At 43.7% G+C, this 19,169-nt stretch overlaps 1 protein-coding gene and 1 long non-coding RNA gene across 4 annotated transcripts in view; one reads left to right on the top strand and one right to left on the bottom strand.

The window, feature by feature from the left end:
- The window catches only part of ppp3ccb (protein phosphatase 3, catalytic subunit, gamma isozyme, b), a 31,669-nt gene extending 30,489 nt beyond the window's left edge, over window positions 1–1,180 (bottom strand). For all 3 annotated transcript variants that reach the window (XM_024380929.2, XM_024380928.2, XM_024380927.2), the window contains exon 1: window positions 555–1,180. In XM_024380929.2, the coding sequence (XP_024236697.1) occupies window positions 555–615 (61 nt within the window). In that variant the 5' untranslated portion in view covers window positions 616–1,180. The remainder of the gene's footprint in view (window positions 1–554) is intronic.
- Window positions 1,181–12,040: 10,860 nt separating this feature from the next.
- Window positions 12,041–13,592, top strand: LOC112219574. Its single transcript, XR_002948767.2, has 2 exons — window positions 12,041–12,341; window positions 12,605–13,592. It is a non-coding gene; the product is annotated as an uncharacterized LOC112219574 (long non-coding RNA).
- Window positions 13,593–19,169: the final 5,577 nt, after the last annotated feature.

Here is a 19,169-nt window from a genome sequence, read left to right on the forward strand (position 1 = left end):
CATATGCCGCAGGAACCGTGTGTGTGTGTGTGTGTGTGCGTGTGTGTAGATCCTCACACACACACCCTCTCTTTTTCTTTTTCTCTCACACACACACACACACACACACACAAACACACACACACACACACACAGTTCTACTGAACCAGACATACATCAAACAGACACACACACACACACACTTATTTCAGTTCAGTCAGATTCAACAAAAATATAATCTAGCTAGGACTAGGAGGCTCAAAAACAGTTGACTACCTAGTTTGTTAGTCCAAGATTGACGGTGTCAAATATTTACTAGCTAGCTGCTTGACATTCTATCATGACATGTCATGTCCTCCTACTAGTACTGCAGGCTAACAAGCTAGCAAGGGATGCTAGGAAATAAACAGATGCCATATTATCCCACTTGCGCCAAACAGTGAACAACAATGACCTAACTAGCTAGTTAGCTTGATTGCTAGTTAACTAACTAGCTGTAATAATCGTGTAACTAGCTAGCTAACGTTAAATTCTCTGCAACCACTTGCTGAATTAATAGAGATACGACTGTATACCTTTAATGGGCCGCTCGGTGGTGGACAGTTTGGTTGGCGTTTGGTCTTTCGTCACCGACATCTCGGTGTGTCTTCCCCAGCAGGAAACAGCTAGCTAATGGTGTGAATTCCTCGGCGTAGCTAGCAGGCTAGCTGGTAAAATGAGCTAGCCGTGCTGCTAGCTGGAACAGCACCTCTGGATCCGCAGCCTTCCTCTACGGCAGCGGGCTTGTAGACTAGGGCAGTGCAGATCAACTAGGCAGGAGCGTAAATTAGTTAGCTAGCTATAGATGTGAGGGGGAGGGAAAGGGGAAGATCACTTTAACCACTAAATGAAAGCTTTTTTCCTGCCTTGTCTCTCTGCCCTGCGCTGCGGAGGTAACGTTAGCTAGCCAGCTGCTGTCAATTTCTGTCAGATGAATCAACCGCTCCAGTCCAGGAAACGATTTCCAGCCAATCTCACTGCCACTTTGCTCAGGTTTACACACCGCGCATCAGTTCATGTCTTAATTTCATCTGTTTGTTCTTGGCTGTACCTCATTTGGTCCAGGCCTCTCGGTTTGGGTTTTGGTCGTGATCAAATGTATCGTCCAGACTCTGCTGTCGGATTACTGTAATCCACCACAAACGGATTTCCTACAACATGGCTGTGTCTGTCTAACGCATGGTGTTGTGGGTAGTGTAGTATTATTGTCGTGCCGGCACACACCTATGGGACACACACTTATGGGACACAAACTATGGGACATACACTTATGGGACACAGGGCACACACACACACTGGTTTTCTTTCAATACCAACATATTATTGGTCAAGTGTCTTGAAAATGTACCTTCGTGCACGCTGTTAAGGCTGTTTGGACATTCTGTTTGGACATGTGTAAACTCGTTTTTATGCATAGGAGGGGACATGCTATTTGACATACCGCACCTACATACCTAACCTGCTGTGTCACCGTCCCTTCGCTGCTTTTCTTCACTTCTGGTTCAACAGACAATTCACCTCTCATAACAGTTGTTTTAGTCAATATACTCACCGGACACTAGATGTCGCTAGCCACTAGTGATGTAGGCTTCAGTACAATGACGTTTACCTGACTCATGCAAGAAATTGCTTTCTACTGTCAGTTTTTGACTATTTAAAAAAACAATTGAAATCCACCTTGCCCCTACAACGAAAAAAACCGATATGTCTGATGTTGATTGAAGTCTTTATTGTAATTGAGAAATGGCTCAAATTACTGCACAGCTCATGAGACCTCCACATGATGATGAGTAGGCCTATTCCTCTCCCCTCAGCGGGTTAGCTTGGGCAGACTGGTCACAATGGGGGCCTAGTGTAGGCACTGAGAGGGTTGTTTATAGTAGGGTTCAAGCCGTAGTTATACATGTTGAACACGTTCTAAGGGTTGTAGTAGTTGGGGTATGTGTAGTAAGGGTTGTAGGGGTTGTTTGGTGATGGTCCGGGTGGTAGCTGTAGTGCCAGTGGGTTGGGCCAATGGAGCTCCAATAAGGCTTGGACTCTGGGAGAGAAGACATCATCAATGATATGAGAAATAAATCATGAGCGAGACTTTTCCCAACACCACCTCCCCCTAAAAGATAATACAACGTCACTATGGCCATGTAAGTACAGACATGCTTTAAAGTGTGAAGAAGACATGGCAATGTTCTCTTACCTCAACATTTACACTCTTTTCAGGTTCTTGTTGATCCACCTATATTATAGTATTATAAACAGAAAATGTATTTTATACACTTGTGTCCCCTTGTATCAGACAGATAGCAATACTCAAGTGCTTAGCTATTATTCAGAATCCATTAGACTTGCCAGAGCAGTAAGACATACACTGAAAAGTTTGTTCTGTGAGAAGGACAATGACATACAGACTTACTCACCATTATATGTTGATTACGATACACCTTTGGGATTTTGTGAAAAGTATACAGTATATGAAATGTAATTTATAGAGAAGATAGGGTATCTTACCTCTTCTGGATAAGTTAGCTGCTTAATTACTTGCTTAATGATTAACTAACCACAGCACAACAGTGTGAGGAAACCCTATACTGTCATCATGGATTACACTGATTGATGTAATAAACAAAATACAAATAAAGTGTGCACCAAGTGTAATATCTTCTCCTCACAGCTTACTGATTTGAGGTTAGTGTTTGTAATCATGTCAATGCTAAAGTATTTCATCTCAGTAATGGGCTACAGTTATTCCTCTATATCAGTGGTTCCCAACCTTTTTTGGTTACTGTACCACAAAGTACATATTGCTCTACCCAGAGTACCCCTGTGCTCTCATGAGTCTTCTCAAGGAGCCCCTGTGTCCTAATACCCCTGATTGTGAAACACTGCTCTACTGAGAATCCAATGGTGTCTACTCTATAGGATTAGCTACATAATTTTAGCATAAAGCGCTTGGTCAAGGATTATGAGGGCTTTGAGGGGTATGATTAGGGGTTCGATAAAAGCAGAATAGTATACTTGTACAATATAAAATCAATAATGCCAGAGGGGGTGGTGTATATGGCCAATATACCACAGCTAAGGGCTGTTCTTATGCACAATGCAACACGGAGTGACTGGATACAGCAATTAGCTGTGGTATACTGGCCATATATCAAACCCCTGAGCTACCTTATTGCTATTATAAACTGGTTACCAATAATTAATTAGAGCAGTAAAAATACATGTTTTGTCACACCCATGGTGTACGGTCTGATATACCACAGCTGTCAGCCAATCAGCATTCTGGGCTCAAACCAACCAGTTTATAATGAAAAATAGTAATCACAATGAAATCCACCAACATGATCCACATGAACCAATCCAAATGTCAACATTTATAATGAAACACCTAAAGCCACTACTGTAACATGTACACTGGGAGTCAGGAAGCAAGTATAGGGAGTGCAAATGTAATAATATCTCGCCCAAGACACACACACACACCCACCCACCCACACACACACACACACACACACACACACACACACACACACACACACACACACACACACACACACACACACACACACACACACACACACACACACAAACACAAAACAAAAACAAAAACAAAAACAAAAAAAAACAAAAACAAAAACAAAAACAAAAACAAACGTGGGTTGCAGTCATGAACCAGAGTCAATAACCCCTGAGGAAATAACCAATGGGAGTGACAGATATAGGGGGGGTAATCAGGAAGGTGATGGAGTCCAGGTGAGTGTCATGAGGCACAGGTGTGCGTAACGATGGTGGCAGGTGTGCGTAATGATGAGACAACTGACGACGTCGAGCGCAGGAGATAGGGGGAGCGGGAGTAAACGTGACAACTACCTAAACATTATGAAAGTGAATTGGACTTCAAACCAAGCGCATTTATTTTTTCCACAATCCCAAATTACAATTGAACCCACCAGAATCAAGTCTAGACTTTACCATCACAGCATTGCTCCACCCTTTCTATGATATGCTCACCTCAGAAAATACATCAATACTGTGTGTTATTTCCTGTCCAGCAGTGATTCATATTGAATTAAGTTATGGTGGGACTTTGTTTTTGTGGTGAAACTAATTAAACAAATAACAGGGCAGTGATCTGATTGGATAGCTCAGAATATTTATATAACCATTTATATAAGCCCACTAAGATGTCAAATTGGAATTGTAGGATACACAGTCATCTAACTGGATTCATACTCTTTGAACATTTTGTAGATTCACTTTATTCATTGTAAATGGCATGTCAGGTAATTCTGTCAGGTAATTCTGATCTATAAAATTCTGATTATCCTTCATACAGGGAGCCTTATAATGACGGTTATTCTACTTGTGAGCTTCTGTCTTGCTGCCCCAGTAAGTGCATGATTAAAAGAATGTAACACATTTATCAAAATGGTACGTCACCTGAACATCAGTTCTGATATATTAGATTACTTTCTCTCATCATAGGTGGATGACAAAACAAGGGGAGTTAACTTTGTGGTGAGTGTCTGTGATTGTAAAGAATGTGTGCTTCTGATTATTGATCAACATTCACAAGGCCGCAGGGCCAGACGGATTACCAAGGAGTGTACTCCGAGCATGCGCTGACCAACTGGCAAGTGTTTTCACTGACAATTCATCTTGTCCCTGACCGAGTCTGTAATGCCAACATGTTTCAAGCAGACCACCATAGTCTCTCTGCCCAAGAACACTAAGATAGCATGCCTAAATGACTACTGACCCGTAGCACTCACATCTGTAGCCATGATGTGCTTTGAAAGGCTGGTCATGGCTCAAATCAACACCATTATCCCAGAAACACTAGACCCACAGATGACGCAATCTCTATTGCAACTCCACACTGCCCTTTCCCACCTGGACAAAAGGAGCACCGGTGTGGGAATGCTATTAATTGACTACAGCTCAGCGTTCAACACCATAGTGACCTCCATGCTCATCACTAAGCTAAGAACCCTGGGACTAAACACCTCCCTCTGCAACTGGATCCTGGACTTCCTGACGGGACACCTCCAGGTGGTAAGGGTTGGTAACAACACATCTGCCACGCTAACCCTCAACAAGGGGGCCCCTCAGGGGTGCGTGCTCAGTCCCCTCCTGTACTCCCTGTTCACCCATTACTGCACGGCCAGGCACGACTCCAGCACCATCATTACGTTTTCTGACGACACAACAGTGGTAGGCCTGATCACCGACAACGATGAGACAGCCAGAGGAGGTCAGAGACCTGGCAGTGTGGTGCCAGGACAACAACCCCTGCCTCAACATGATCAAGACGAAGGACATGATTGTGGACTACTGGAAAAGGAGGGCCGGGCACACCCCCATTCTCATCGACGGGGCTGTAGTGGAGAAGGTTGAGAGTTCCTTGGCGTCCACATCACCAATAAACTATCATGGTCCAACCACACCAAGACAGTTGTGAAGAGGACACGACAATGCCTGTTCCCCCCCCAGGAGACTGAAAATATTTGGAATGGGTCCTCAGATCCACAAAAAGTTCTACAACTGCACCATCAAGAGCATGGTTGCATCACCGACTGGTATGGAAACTGCTCGGCCTCCGACCGCAAGGCAATACAGAGGGTAGTGCGTACGGCCCAGTACATCACTGGGGCCAAGCTTCCTGGCATCCAGGCCCCTCTATACCAGGCAGTGTCAGAGGAAGACCATAGAAATTGCCAAAGACTCCAGCCACCCTAGTCATAGACTGTTCTCTCTGCTACCACACGGCAAGCGGTACTGGAGTGCCAAATCTAGGTCCAAAAGACTTCTTAACAGCTTCTAATCCCAAGCTATAAGACTTCTGAACAGCTAATCAAATGGCTACCAGGACTTTTTGCATCTCTGTTTATTATCTATGCATAGTCACTTTACTTCTACCTACATGTACTGTACAGACAATGCCTTCGGAAAGTATTCAGACTCCTTCACATTTTCCACATTTTGTTATGTTACAGCCTTACTATAAAATTCCTTGTATTCTACACACAATACCCCAAAATGACGAAGAGAAAACAGATTTTTTTTAAACATTTTTGTTTTAAATGTATAAAAAAAAATACAGATACCTTATTTCCAAAAGTATTCAGACACTTTCAGGTGCATCCTGTTTCCATTGATCATTCCTGAGATGTTTTTACAACTTGATTGGAGTCCACCTGTTGTAAATTCAATTGATTGAACATGATTTGGAAAGGCACACAACTGTCTTTATAAGGTCTCACAGTTGACAGTGCATGTCAGAGAAAAGCCCAAATCATGAGGTTGAAGGAATTTTCTGTAGAGCTCGGAGATAGGATTGTGTCAAGGCACCAAAACATCTCTGCAGAATTGAAGGTCCCCAAGAACACAGTGGCCTCCAACATTCTTAAATGGAAGAAGTTTGGAACCACCAAGAGTCTTCCTAGAGCTGGCCGCCAAACTGAGTAATCGGTGGAGAAGAGTCTTGGTCAGGGAGGTGATCAAGATCGGCTGGTCACTCTGACAGAGCTCTAGAGTTCTTCTGTGGAGATAGGAGAAACTTTCAGAAGGACAACCATCTCTGCAGCACTCCACCAATCAGGCCTTTATGGTAGAGTGGCCAGATGGAAGCCACTCCTTAGTAAAAGGCACATGACAGCCCACTTGGAGTTTGCCAAAAGGCACCTAAAGACTCTCAGACCATGAGAAACAAGATTCTCTTGGCTGATGAAACCAAGATTGAACTCTTTGGCCTGAATGTCAAGCGTCACGTCTGGCGGAAACCTGGCACCATCCCTACGGTGAAGCGTGGTGGCAGCATCATGCTGTGGGGATGTTTTCAGCAGACTGGGAGACTAGTCAAGATGTAAGCAAAGATGAACGGAGCAAAGTACAGAAACCTTGATGCGCTCAGGGCCTCAGACTGGGGTGAAGGTTCACCTTCCAACACGACAATGACACTGAATGTCCTTGAGTGGCCCAGCCAGAGCCTGGACATGAACCCGATCTAACATCTCTGGAGAGACCTGAAAATAGCTGTGCAGCAGCGCTCCCCCATCCAACCTGATAAAGGATCTGCAGAAAATAATGGGAGAATCTCCCCAAATACAGGTGTGCTCAGCATCATTAAGCGCACCTGGCATCAATCATTACTGGCACCTGTGCTTCATCACGAGGCGCACCAGGACTCCATTACCTCCCCTTTATCTGGCACTCCCTTAGGTTCATTCCCTAGTCAGTATTGTTTCTGTGTTCATGTCAAGACACTACTCCTATGTTGTATTGTTCCATGTTCTTTGTTGTATTAATCTTACCACCTGCACCTGCTTCTCGATTCCCAGCGTCTATGTTATAGAAAACTGCCTCTACAAATGGAAGCAGCAGGAAATCAGAACATCTCCCAGTTGGTCGACGAGAATGGATACCTACTTCGTCAACACCACGACCCCGGATAAATATGACGGCACCCCATCTAAATGCCGTGGCTTCCTTAGAGAGGAGGAGCTTTATTTGTATGAGGGGGTTCATGGCTGTCTTCGATCCTCCACCGGAGGGCAGAGAGGGACGTGAGTGCCTACTCCAACTTTGGCAGGAAGACTAGACGGCTGCCGAGTACGCGCTCACCTTCCGGACAGTAGCAGCATCCAGTGCATGGAATGAGCCAGAGCTTCATACGCTATTCTGAAGAGGACTGTGCGAGGAGGTCCAGCCGGCACTGTCCTGTCGAGATGACAACCTCTCCGTGGACACACTCATCGCGATAACCTACTTCAGTAGCGTCTGTGCTCTCCTCACTTCCCCCCCTCCCCCAGTGAACACTTTGGATCAGATCCTGAACCCATGTAGGTAGGGGTCACACGCCTCTCCGTGGCGGAGCGACGCAGATGAAGACAGCTGGGGCTCTGTCTCTATTGAGGTGAAGGAGGGTACCAGCTCCAGCAGTGTCCGGTACATCCCAACTCGGGATCCACGAGAGCAGAGGGATGATCACGTGATCTTCCACCTCCTATGGCAGGAGTGAGTATCCCCTCTTCATCACTTTCCGCCAAACCCTTTTTGGTGTCGATCACACTAGTTGACTGTCCCTCATGTATTGTTTCTACAGCGTTAGTGTATTCCGGTGTCGCGGGGAACTTCATTGACCAGACCCTTGCCTCCTCTCTTAACATCACCTCATCCCGCTCTCCTCTCCTTTCCCAGTTCAAGCCCTCGATAATCGGTCACTAGGTTCCGGGACCATCACGCACATCACCAAACCACTCACCCATCACTGTGGAGTCCATCCATCAGGAGAACACTGCCTTCATCACCAGCTCACAAGATCATCCTCTGCCTTCCTTGGCTTCAACGCCATAACCCCACCATCTCATGGTCGAGGATGAAAATTACGGACTGGGGACCCAAATGCCGGAGGACCTGCTTTCCCGTCCCCTGTGGTTCCACGTTGGTTGAGAGTCCTGTGGTTGCCCTTTAGCCCAACATCCTGGAGGTATACCAGGACCTGCGGGAAGTATTTTCCAAAACCTGCGCCACCTGTCTCCCTCCTCATCGCCCCGGGACTGTGCCATCGATCTGCTTGCAGTCTCTGCGTCCTCACATCTACCCTCTGTCGGTGGTTGAAACCAAGGACATGGAGGAACCACCCTGGATGCAACAGGTTGGGCAAGATTGAACTTGTTAGTCAATATTTCTGACATTATAAAAGGAAATTGCTTAACAAACCATGATTCTTCATGACATAGATTCCCTAGATATTTCTATCTCCGTTTTAGACTGCTACTGTCACGACTTCGCCAAAGTTGGTGCCTCTCCTTGTTCGGGCGGCGTTCGGAGGTCTTCGTCACCGGTTTTCTAGCTGCCACTGATCCACATTTCTTTTCCCATTTGTTATATCTTGATTGTACACACCTGGCTCCCATTACGTTATTATTATTTCCCTATTTAACCCTCTGGTTCTCATTATATTTTGTGTGTGATTGTTCCTGTTTTGTGTTAGGGTTTGTTATCCCTACGTGAATTTATTGTACCGTTTATTTTTCCCGAGTAAAGTACGTTCTTTTTACTCAGTTCTGTTTCCTGTGCTTGTCTCCGTCCTCACCTATACACCGCTGACAGCTACCTATTTGACAGCTCCTTGCATGAGATTATGGGAAGATTACAGCAGCTATGACTGGATTGAATTGACTTTTTGTCATTATCATCAGTCTCAATATAGTACATTTTTGAAAATGGTTGCCAGGGTACTGACAAGGAATGTCAGTTCAACGTCTAGTTTTGATTAACAATGGGTTGAGTTTTCAACTAACGTGAAATCAACCAAAAATGTCACTGTCATTGGATTTAGGTTAAATTGGGCGAGGGGGAAGCTAAATTCCTTTACGTTTTCAAATCCAATCAGTTTTCCACAGAAACAACGTTGATTCACCCAGTTTTTGCCCAGTAGGTTTACACTTCGACAGTAATTAACAATGAGTTGTTTCTAACAGGGAATTTCCATTAGACATGTAAACACATTATCCCTATTCTCTGACTCAGTGGCACCAAAATTCCCCCATTTGTCATCAACCTTGGTTCTGGTAAGAAACTTTCCTTAAGGATGATGATTATGATGATTGGTTCAGTGAAACACAGTCAGGGGGAATGTCCCAGGAAATGTATCTACTTTGTAGTGTTGATATCTGTTTTAGTTGGTGCTGTTTAGTTTACACTAGCTGGTTGATACTCAACTGTTTTTGTTGTGTTGTAAGATCTCTAAGGCAAGGTATCAAAATACACTGAGTATACAAAACATTAAGAACACCTGCTCTTTACACGACAGACTGACCAGGTGAATCGCTTATTGATGTCACCTGTTAAATCCACTTCAATCCTTCTAGATGAAGGGGAGGAGACGGGTTAAAGAAGGATTTTTAAGCCTTGAGACATGGATTGTGTATGTGTGCCATTCAGAGGCTGAATGTGCCTTTGAACCGGATATGTTAGTAGGTGCCAGACACACTAGTTTGAGTGTGTCAATAACTGCAATGCTGCTGGGTTTTTGACACAACAGTTTCCTGTGTGTATCAAGAATGGTCCACCACCCTAAGGACATACAGCCAACTTGACACAACTGTGGGAAGCATCGGCGTCAACATGGGTCAGCTTCTATGTGGTACGCTTTCGAAACCTTGTAGAGGTCCATGACCCAAAGAATTGAGTCTGTTCTGAGGGCAAAAGGGGGTCCAACTCAATATTAGGATGTTGGTCCTAATGTTTTGTACACTCAGTGTATATCAGCATCATTTGAGTGTTTGATTTTGTGTGTGTAGTGAGAGGGTCTGAGGAGCCACCAAACATTATCTTCAATTTTAAAATGTATTTAACATCCACAGCATAACCCTGTATTATGTTTTCCTAGCCCCAACCCATATTGGATCAACCCAATGAGCAACTTTGGTTTTAGAAGTGGGGGGGACATAATTATTCGTATATTTTTTAATCCAGTTGGATAAACACTCAAAACAGCCTACCTGACAGGGGGGACAATTAACAATTTCCCAGTGAAAGTTGCGCCCCTGGCCACTACTACTACTAATTATGGAAAAGGAAGGAAAATATCAAAATGTTCACCACCTTACCGGTTTTGTCACGTTCTGACCTTAGCTCTTTTGTTATGTCTTTGTTTTAGTATGGTCAGGGCGTGAGTTGGGTGGGCTGTCTATGTTCCTTTTTCTATGTTTTGGGATTTCTGTGTTTGGCCTGGTATGGTTCTCAATCAGAGGCAGCTGTCAATCGTTGTCCCTGGTTGAGAACCATACTTAGGTAGCCTGGTTTCACTTTTGAGTTGTGGGTGATTGTCTCCTGTGTCTGTACCATACAGGACAGTTTCGATTTTCGTTTGGTCATTCACGGTGATATCTTGTAATTTTGTAGTGTTCAGTTTTTTTTATATTAAAATGGACACTTACCACGCTGCACATTGGTCCTCCGATCCTTCCTTACTACTCCTCTTCGTCAGAGGAGGAAGACGAAACCCTTACAGGTTTTGTGAATGCTGTTGTGATAAACACAACAAGATGTGCAGGCCTCAGTAGCTCCATCTTTTACAATTATTTTCTTATAAAATTTAAAATTAAAATACAAAAAAATATATAGTTTACTCTGAGTAGAGGTCCTGTATGAGCCTACTGTGGAGGAGAACATAAAATGAACAGACATCCAAAGCTGGTGCTAAAATAGCCAGTGTCAATGAGTAACATATTGTCACATACCAGGATCCTGGGAAATCTGTTGTTGTTTTACAGGGTCAGCCATAGTAGTATGATGCCCCTGGAGAAAATTAGGATTAAGTGTCTTGCTCAAAGGCACATCAACAGAGGTTTTTTCCTTATCGGCTCGGGGTAATTGAACCACCAACCTTTCAGTTACCAGCCCAATGCACTACCCGCTAGGCTACCTGCCGCAAGGCATGTCTACACATTTTGAATCATAAATTAGTTTCCATGATATATTGTTGGCTAAGCTTGTGGTTTAAATGATTATCGTCACTAGTTTGAGCTAGTGAGGCTTGAACCTGACTAATCAAATAGTTCAAACTATGTCAAATAAAACCACAGTGTTGCTTCTGGCAAATAGGCAGTGGCAACCACTGGCAGTGTAGCCTAGTGGTTAGAGCCTTGGAGTTGTAACTGAAAGGTTGCAAGTTCAAATCCCTGAGCTGACAAGGTACAAAATCTGTTGTTCTGCCATTGAACAGGCAGTTAACCCACTGTTCCTAGGCCATCATTGAAAATAAGAATTTGTTCTTAACTGACTTGCCTAGTAAAATAAAGGTAAAAAAATAAATATATATATATATAAATCCTTCTAGTGACAGATATCTTAGCAGCTTTTTTCATTTTCAGATGTTTCAACACAATGGATCTCTTCAACAAAGGAGGGGCTGCCTAGATGATTTACTATTTTGTTTACACTGGAGTTATTTCAGTTTTGGAGTTCAGAGAGGAACATTTTCAGTGATGAAATGGCAGATGGGTGTTTACACACAGTCAGAAAGACTATTCTACTGTAGTGGGAAATATCCGGCCAAGTCATCCTCCTGCAACATTCCAAGGATTAGATGGCTGCCCAACCCTTGGTTTACTCATTGACACTGGCTATATTAACTCCAGCTTTGGATGTCTGTCCATTTTATGTTCTCCTCCACAGTAGGCTCATACAGGACCTCTACTCAGAGTAATCTATATTTGATTTCTGATTTTTTTTAAATCAGAAAATAATTGTAAAAGATGGAGCTACTGAGGACTGCACTTCTTGTTGTGTTTATCACAACAGCATTCACAAAACCGGTAAGTGGGTGAACATTTTGATATTTTCCTTCCTTTTCCATAATTAGTAGTAGTTGTGGCCAGAGGCGCAACTTTCACTGGGAAATTGCTAATTGTCCCCCCTGTCGGGTAGGCTGTTTGGAGTGTTTATCCGACTGGATAAAAAAATAAAAAAATAATAATTATGTCCCCCCCACTTCTAAAACCAAAGTTGCTCCCCTGGTAGTGGCTATCGTTATAGTATTTTTCAGGTGTTGTTGTCTTGTGTTTTGTTCACTCCACAGTTTGGCAGGCCTGGACACCATAATGGCCATAAAGCATCAAATCCATTGGAATGGTTGAAATGGTACGAGCGGGGTCACTCTTCTGAGGATGTCTTCAGACACAGCAAGGGAAGAGGCCCGGGATCACCAAAGTTCTTTGATTCTTCAGTGTCAATGGAGTCTTCCTCAGAATCTTCAGAATCCAACCAGTCCTCAGAATCTGATGCATCAAGTTCAGAGGAGATCTTCCCTGAGAGGACGACACCTGGACCAATTGCTCCAGCCACAGTGAACCCACCCACTGCTGCCAGGTCAACTATCCCACCGGTGATAGAAATGTCCACAAATGGGCTAGTCATCAATGAAACGACACCTTCACCAGGGGACGTTACTGCATGTGTCACTGAGGACATTCTAACTCCAGCTCCGCCAACTCCCGCTCCAGCAACTCCCCCTCCAGTCACAGAGAGCAGAGGAGACCGTCTTTAAATGTTTATAAATACTAGTCAGAATTCAAGCTATATTTTTCCAGTTTATCATTATTTGTTGTATGGAAAATGTACTTGAATGTATTTACAGTTTTGAATGGATTTAGAGCTTTTGTTGTCAGCTTCAGAATAGTATTATAGGTACATTCCCAAATGGAAAAGAGTAATGAAAAACAAATAAGAATCTTGTATGGCATAAGAATATTTTTTTTATACAAAAATCTAATGAGTATCTGGTAAGATTTTGTATGTTTTGCCTTATGTCAGTAGTGTATTTGAATATGTCTTGACTTATATGACTACTATGACATACACAATTGTGGTGGATTTTCCACATCAGGGGTCTCTAACCTATTCCAGCATGAGAGCATTCTTTTAACTTTCAAATAGGCACATTCTTCTCTTTTCCTTCAATCTTGCAAGTCTTCCCTAGGTCCTTGCTGTACAACATGTTTTCTCTCAATATACTTGGTAAAATGATGGTTAATAAACAACTCTAAGGGGGCCCCCCTAAAATGCTATTTGGTATTTTCCTGAATTCTGTTTTCCCTATTAGTTTTTTCCTGGTTTGGGATTTCTTAAAAAAACATGTACTCTCACTATTACAATTACTTATAGAGAAACAACGAATGTGTAGCGATTCTCGTCCTCGTCTGTGGATGTTCTGAGTCCATACCAATTCTTAAATCACAACAGAATATTATTTTTTAGTACAAAAAAAATAAAAAATTACATTAAAATGTTTGGTTTTTTTTGGTTGTATAATTCCCCTATAAATGCGCAACTAGCAAGAGATGAATGTGTTGAGTTGGGATATTGGGAGACCCAGAAAAGAACGGGCCTAAGGTACTCTGGGCAGAGGAACATTTTGAACATCAGGCTACTCTCACGAGATCATAGACGCACGGTTCTTTTTACAGGTCTCCGAAGTTAATCAACAAATATTAAACCAGGAGACGATTTAACTTTGCTATCAGGGTTCCCCAGGTAGCGAGGGGAATGGCGTCACTTGAGAGGGCAAGAACGAGATGCATGTTAGGGGAAGTACAATATTATCATAAGGAGACGTATACTTCAAATACATAGGAGGTATGGAGGGAAAAAGAGAGGCAGAGGAGGTCGTAGAGGGTGAGATTGAATCGGTTAAAAATGGCAGATAAAAGGGAGCTGGTTTGTTAAAGAAGAATGGTAGAAAGTGTTAGCAGAGTGAGCTGTACGCCGGATCGAAGACAGGAAGAGAAATGGAAGTGAGGGCGAATTATCGGAGGTGGTAGGAGTGGTGAAGTTCTTGGAGCCCGAGGCTTGTACCGAGGGTCAGAATAAAGATGAGTCTGTAACGGTAGGGGTGACATTTTTTGAAAAAGTGGACCCTTGCCTTTTGGCTGATCCATTTGTGGTTTCAGGGTGGGTGAAAACAGAGTTGGGTGCTGTAGAATCGGTGAAGGTGTCACGACTTGTTCGGGCGGTGTTCTGCGGTCGACTTCACCGGTCTTCCAGACATTGCCGCTTCATTTTAAACATTCCATTTGTTTTGACTTGTTTGCTTCACACCTGGTTTGTATTCCCTAATCACACTGCATGCATTTATTCCTCTGTTCCCCTCCATGTCTGTCGGGCTTTGTGTGAAATTGTTTTGTGTTACGTGGTGTTTTGCATATAGCTGGTTTGTTCCGTGTATGTTGTTCACGTAGATGGTTTGTTTGTTTAAAACTATATATCAGGTTGTGATTTCTCGCGCTGTACACTTTGCCTGCCAAATAAAGTGTGCGCTTGTTTCACAACTCTCTGCTCTCCTAAACATGACTTCTTCACCAGCAGCTCCCAGCCTTAACAGAAGGTAACCAGAAGTGGTCTTGTGATAATTGTTTGTGTTTCTGCTGGTCAGAGGGAGCAGACAGGCACTCCACATCAAACGAATGGGGACAAGAGATGTGAACTGTTTTGCTGTCAAGAAAAGGACATTGAAAGGAATGATTGTTTTAGACTCCATCATAGCACTGAGATTGCACTTGTGAAGGTGGTAAATGACCTTTTAATGGCGTCAGACGGAGGCTCTGCATCTGTCCTCGTGCTCCTAGACCTTAGTGCTGCTTTTGATACCATCGATCACCACATTCTTTTGGAGAGATTGGAAACACAAATCGGTCTACACGGACAAGTTATGGCCTGGTTTAGATCTTATCTGTCGGAAAGATATCAGTTTGTCTCTGTGGATGGTTTGTCCTCTGACAAATCAACAGTAAATGTCGGTGTTCCTCAAGGTTCCGTTTTAGGACCACTATTGTTTTCACTATATATTTGACCTCTTGGTGATACATGTATTACATAAAGATGGCAAGATGCAGTAGATGATAGAGTACAGTATATACATATACATATGAGATGAGTAATGTAGGGTATGTAAACATGATATTAAGTGGCATTGTTTAAAGTGGCTAGTGATACATTTTTTCCATCAATTTCCATTATTAAAATAAGCTGGAGTTGAGTCAGTATGTTGACAGCAGCCACTGTTAGTGGTGGCTGTTTAACAGTCTGATGGCCTTGAGATAGAAGCTGTTTTTCAGTCTCTCGGTCCCTGCTTTGATGCACCTGTACTGACCTCGCCTTCTGGATGATAGCGGGGTGAACAGGCAGTGGCTCGGGTGGTTGTTGTCCTTGATGATCTTTATGGCCTTCCTGTGACATCGGGTGGTGTAGGTGTCCTGGAGGGCAGGTAGTTTTCCCCCAGTGATGCGTTGTGCAGTCCTCACTACCCTCTGGAGAGCCTTACGGTTGTGGGCGGAGCAGTTGCCGTACCAGGCGGTGATACAGCCCGACAGGATGCTCTCGATTGTGCATCTGTAGAAGTTTGTGAGTGCTTTTGGTGACAAGCCAAATTTCTTCAGCCTCCTGAGGTTGATGAGGCGTTGCTGCACCTTCTTCACAACGCTGTCTGTGTGGGTGGACCAATTCAGTTTATCTGTGATGTGTACTCCGAGGAACTTAAAACTTACTACCCTCGCCACTACTGTCCCGTCGATGTGGATAGGGGGGTGCTCCCTCTGATGTTTCCTGAAGTCCACAATCATCTCCTTTGTTTAGTTGACTTTGAGTGTGAGTTTACTTTCCTGACACCACACTCCGAGGGCCCTCACCTCCTCCCTGTATTTAGTCTGTCTGGGAGCAAGACATCATGGTCCGCGACGGGGCTGGTTTTCTTTTTGTAATCCGTGATTGACTGTAGACCCTGCCACATACATCTTGTGTCTGAGCCGTTGAATTGCAACTCTAATTTGTCTCTATACTGACGCTTAGCTTGTTTGATTGCCTTGCGGACGGAATAGCTACACTGTTTGTATTCGGTCATGTTTCCGATCACCTTGCCCTGGTTAAAAGCAGTGGTTTGCGCTTTCAGTTTCGAGCGAATGCTGCCATCAATCCACGGTTTCTGGTTTGGGAATGTTTTAATAGTTGCTGTGGGTACGACATCACAGATGCACTTTCTAATGAACTCGCTCATCAGCGTATTCGTCAATGTTGTTGTTGGACGCAATGCGGAACATATCCCAATCCACGTGATCAAAGCAGTCTTGAAGCGTGGAATCAGATTGGTCGGACCAGCGTTGAACAGACCTGAGCGCCGGAGCTTCTTGTTTTAGTTTCTGTCTGTAGGCTGGAAGCAACAAAATGGAGTCGTGGTCAGCTTTTCCGAAAGGAGGGCGGGGGAGGGCCTTATATGTGTCGCGGAAGTTAGAATAACAATGATCCAGGGTTTTACCAGCCCTGGTTGCGCAATCGATATGCCGATAGAATTTAGGGAGTCTTGTTTTCAGATTAGCCTTGTTAAAATCCCCAACTACAATGAATGCAGCCTCAGGATATGTGGTTTCCAGTTTACAAAGAGTCAAATAAAGTTAGTTCAGGGCCATCGATGTGTCTGCTTGGGGGGGAATATATACGGCTGTGATTATAATCGAAGAGAATTCCCTTGGTAGATAATGCGGTCGACATTTGATTGTGAGGAATTCTAAGTCAGGTGAACAGAAGGACTTGAGTTCCTGTATGTTGTTATGGTCACACCACGTCTCGTTAATCATAAGGCATACCCCCTCGCCCCTCTTCTTACCAGAAAGATGCTTGTTTCTGTCTGTGCGATACGTGAAGAAACCAGCTGGCTACACCGACTCTGTTAGTGTATCTTGAGTGAGCCATGGTTTTCGTGAAGCAAAGAACGTTACAGTCTCTGGAGTGGAAGGCAAAACACCGGATCCGCTTCGGGAAAGTCATATTCCTGGTCGTAACGATGGTGAGTTGAAGTTGCTCTTATATTCAGTAGTTCCTCCCGATTGTATGTAATGAAACCTAATGAAACCAATGTAAGAAAAAACATGTAAAAAAAACAAAATACTGCATAGTTTCCTCGGAACGCGAAGTGAGGCGGCCATCTCTGTCGGTGCCGGAAATCGTAGGTACTAAGGCTTTAACCACACCGTTTTGTTACACTGGTGGTTGTACAGTCATCTCAAATAAAAGGACCTCTGCGTTACTTTGGACCCTGATCTCTCTTTTGACGAACATATATTGTCATGTTCTGACCTTTATTTCCGTTGTTTTGTCATTATTTAGTATGGTCAGGGCGTGAGTTGGGGTGGGCAGTCTATGTTTGTTTTTCTATGATTTGGGGATTTGTATGTTTCGGCCTAGTATGGTTCTCAATCAGAGGCAGGTGTCATTAGTTGTCTCTGATTGAGAATCATACTTAGGTAGCCTGGGTTTCACTGTTTGTTTGTGGGTGATTGTCTATGTTAGTTGCTTGTGTCAGCACAGGTCTCATTTATAGCTTCACGGTCGTTATTTGTTTATTGTTTTTGTATAGTTTGTATTCAGTGTTCAGTGGTGTCTTTTATTAAATATTCATCATGAACACATACCACGCCGCATTTTGGTCCACCGATCCTTCTCGCCTCTCCTCTTCAGATGAAGAGTGACATATATCAAGACTGTCTCAAGGACAGCTTTTTTCCATCTACGTAACATAGCAAAAATCTGAATCTTTCTGTCTAAAACTGATGCAGAAAAATTAATCCATGCTTTTGTCACTTCTAGGTTAGACTGCTGCAATGCTCTACTTTCCGGATAAAGCACTAAATAAACTTCAGTTAGTGTTGCGACTTTGTTCTGAATGTAGGTAAGGAGTCAAGCGCAGCAGAGCAGAGAGCATTTTTTAATGGGCAAGTCCAAAAAACTGTACAGGTACAATCACCAAAAAAAGCCCAAGACAATGGGAACTCACAGTTACTCATGGAAGGAGAAAAAACGAATGCTCCTCACTATAATAAACACATGTGAATAAACTGAGGAAAGCCTCCACAAGCAACATGAAAATAATCCCGCACAAACCTAAGCGGGGAAATTTAGGTAAAGAAACACACAGAAATTTAAGCAAATGAAAACCAGGTGTGAATGAACCAAAGACAAAACAAAAGGAAAAAGAAAAATGGATCGGTGATGGCTAGTAGGCCGGCGAAGCCGACCGCCGAGCACCGCCCCGAACAAGGAGAGGAACCACCTTCGGTGGAAGTCGTGACAGTTAGTGCTAAACACGGCTGCTAGAATCTTGGCTAGAACCCCAAAATGTGATCATATTACTCCAGTGCTAGCCTCTATACACGCTTCCTGTTAAGGCAAGGGCTGATTTCAAGGTGTTACTGTTAACCTACAAAGCATTACATGGGCTTGCTCCTACCTATCTTTCCGATTTGGTCCTGCCGTACCTACCTACACGCACGCTACAGTCACAAGACGCAGGCCTCCTAACTGTCCCTAGAATCTCGAAGCAAACAGCTGGAGGCAGGGCTTTCTCCTATAGAGCTCCATTTTTATGGAATTGTCTGCCTAACAATGTGAGAGATGCAGACTCGGTCTCAACCTTTATGTCTTTATTGAAGACTCATCTCTTCAGTGAGTCCTGTGATTGAGTGTATTCTGGCCCAGTAGTGTGAAGGTGAACGGAAAGGCACTGGAGCAAAGAACCGCCCTTGCTGTCTCTGCTTGGCCAGTTCCCCTTTCTCCACTGGGATTCTCTGCTTCTAACCCTATTACAGGGGCTGAGTCAC

This window comes from Oncorhynchus tshawytscha, linkage group LG20 (genome assembly GCF_018296145.1).
Source record: "Oncorhynchus tshawytscha isolate Ot180627B linkage group LG20, Otsh_v2.0, whole genome shotgun sequence".
Lineage (NCBI taxonomy): Eukaryota > Metazoa > Chordata > Actinopteri > Salmoniformes > Salmonidae > Oncorhynchus > Oncorhynchus tshawytscha.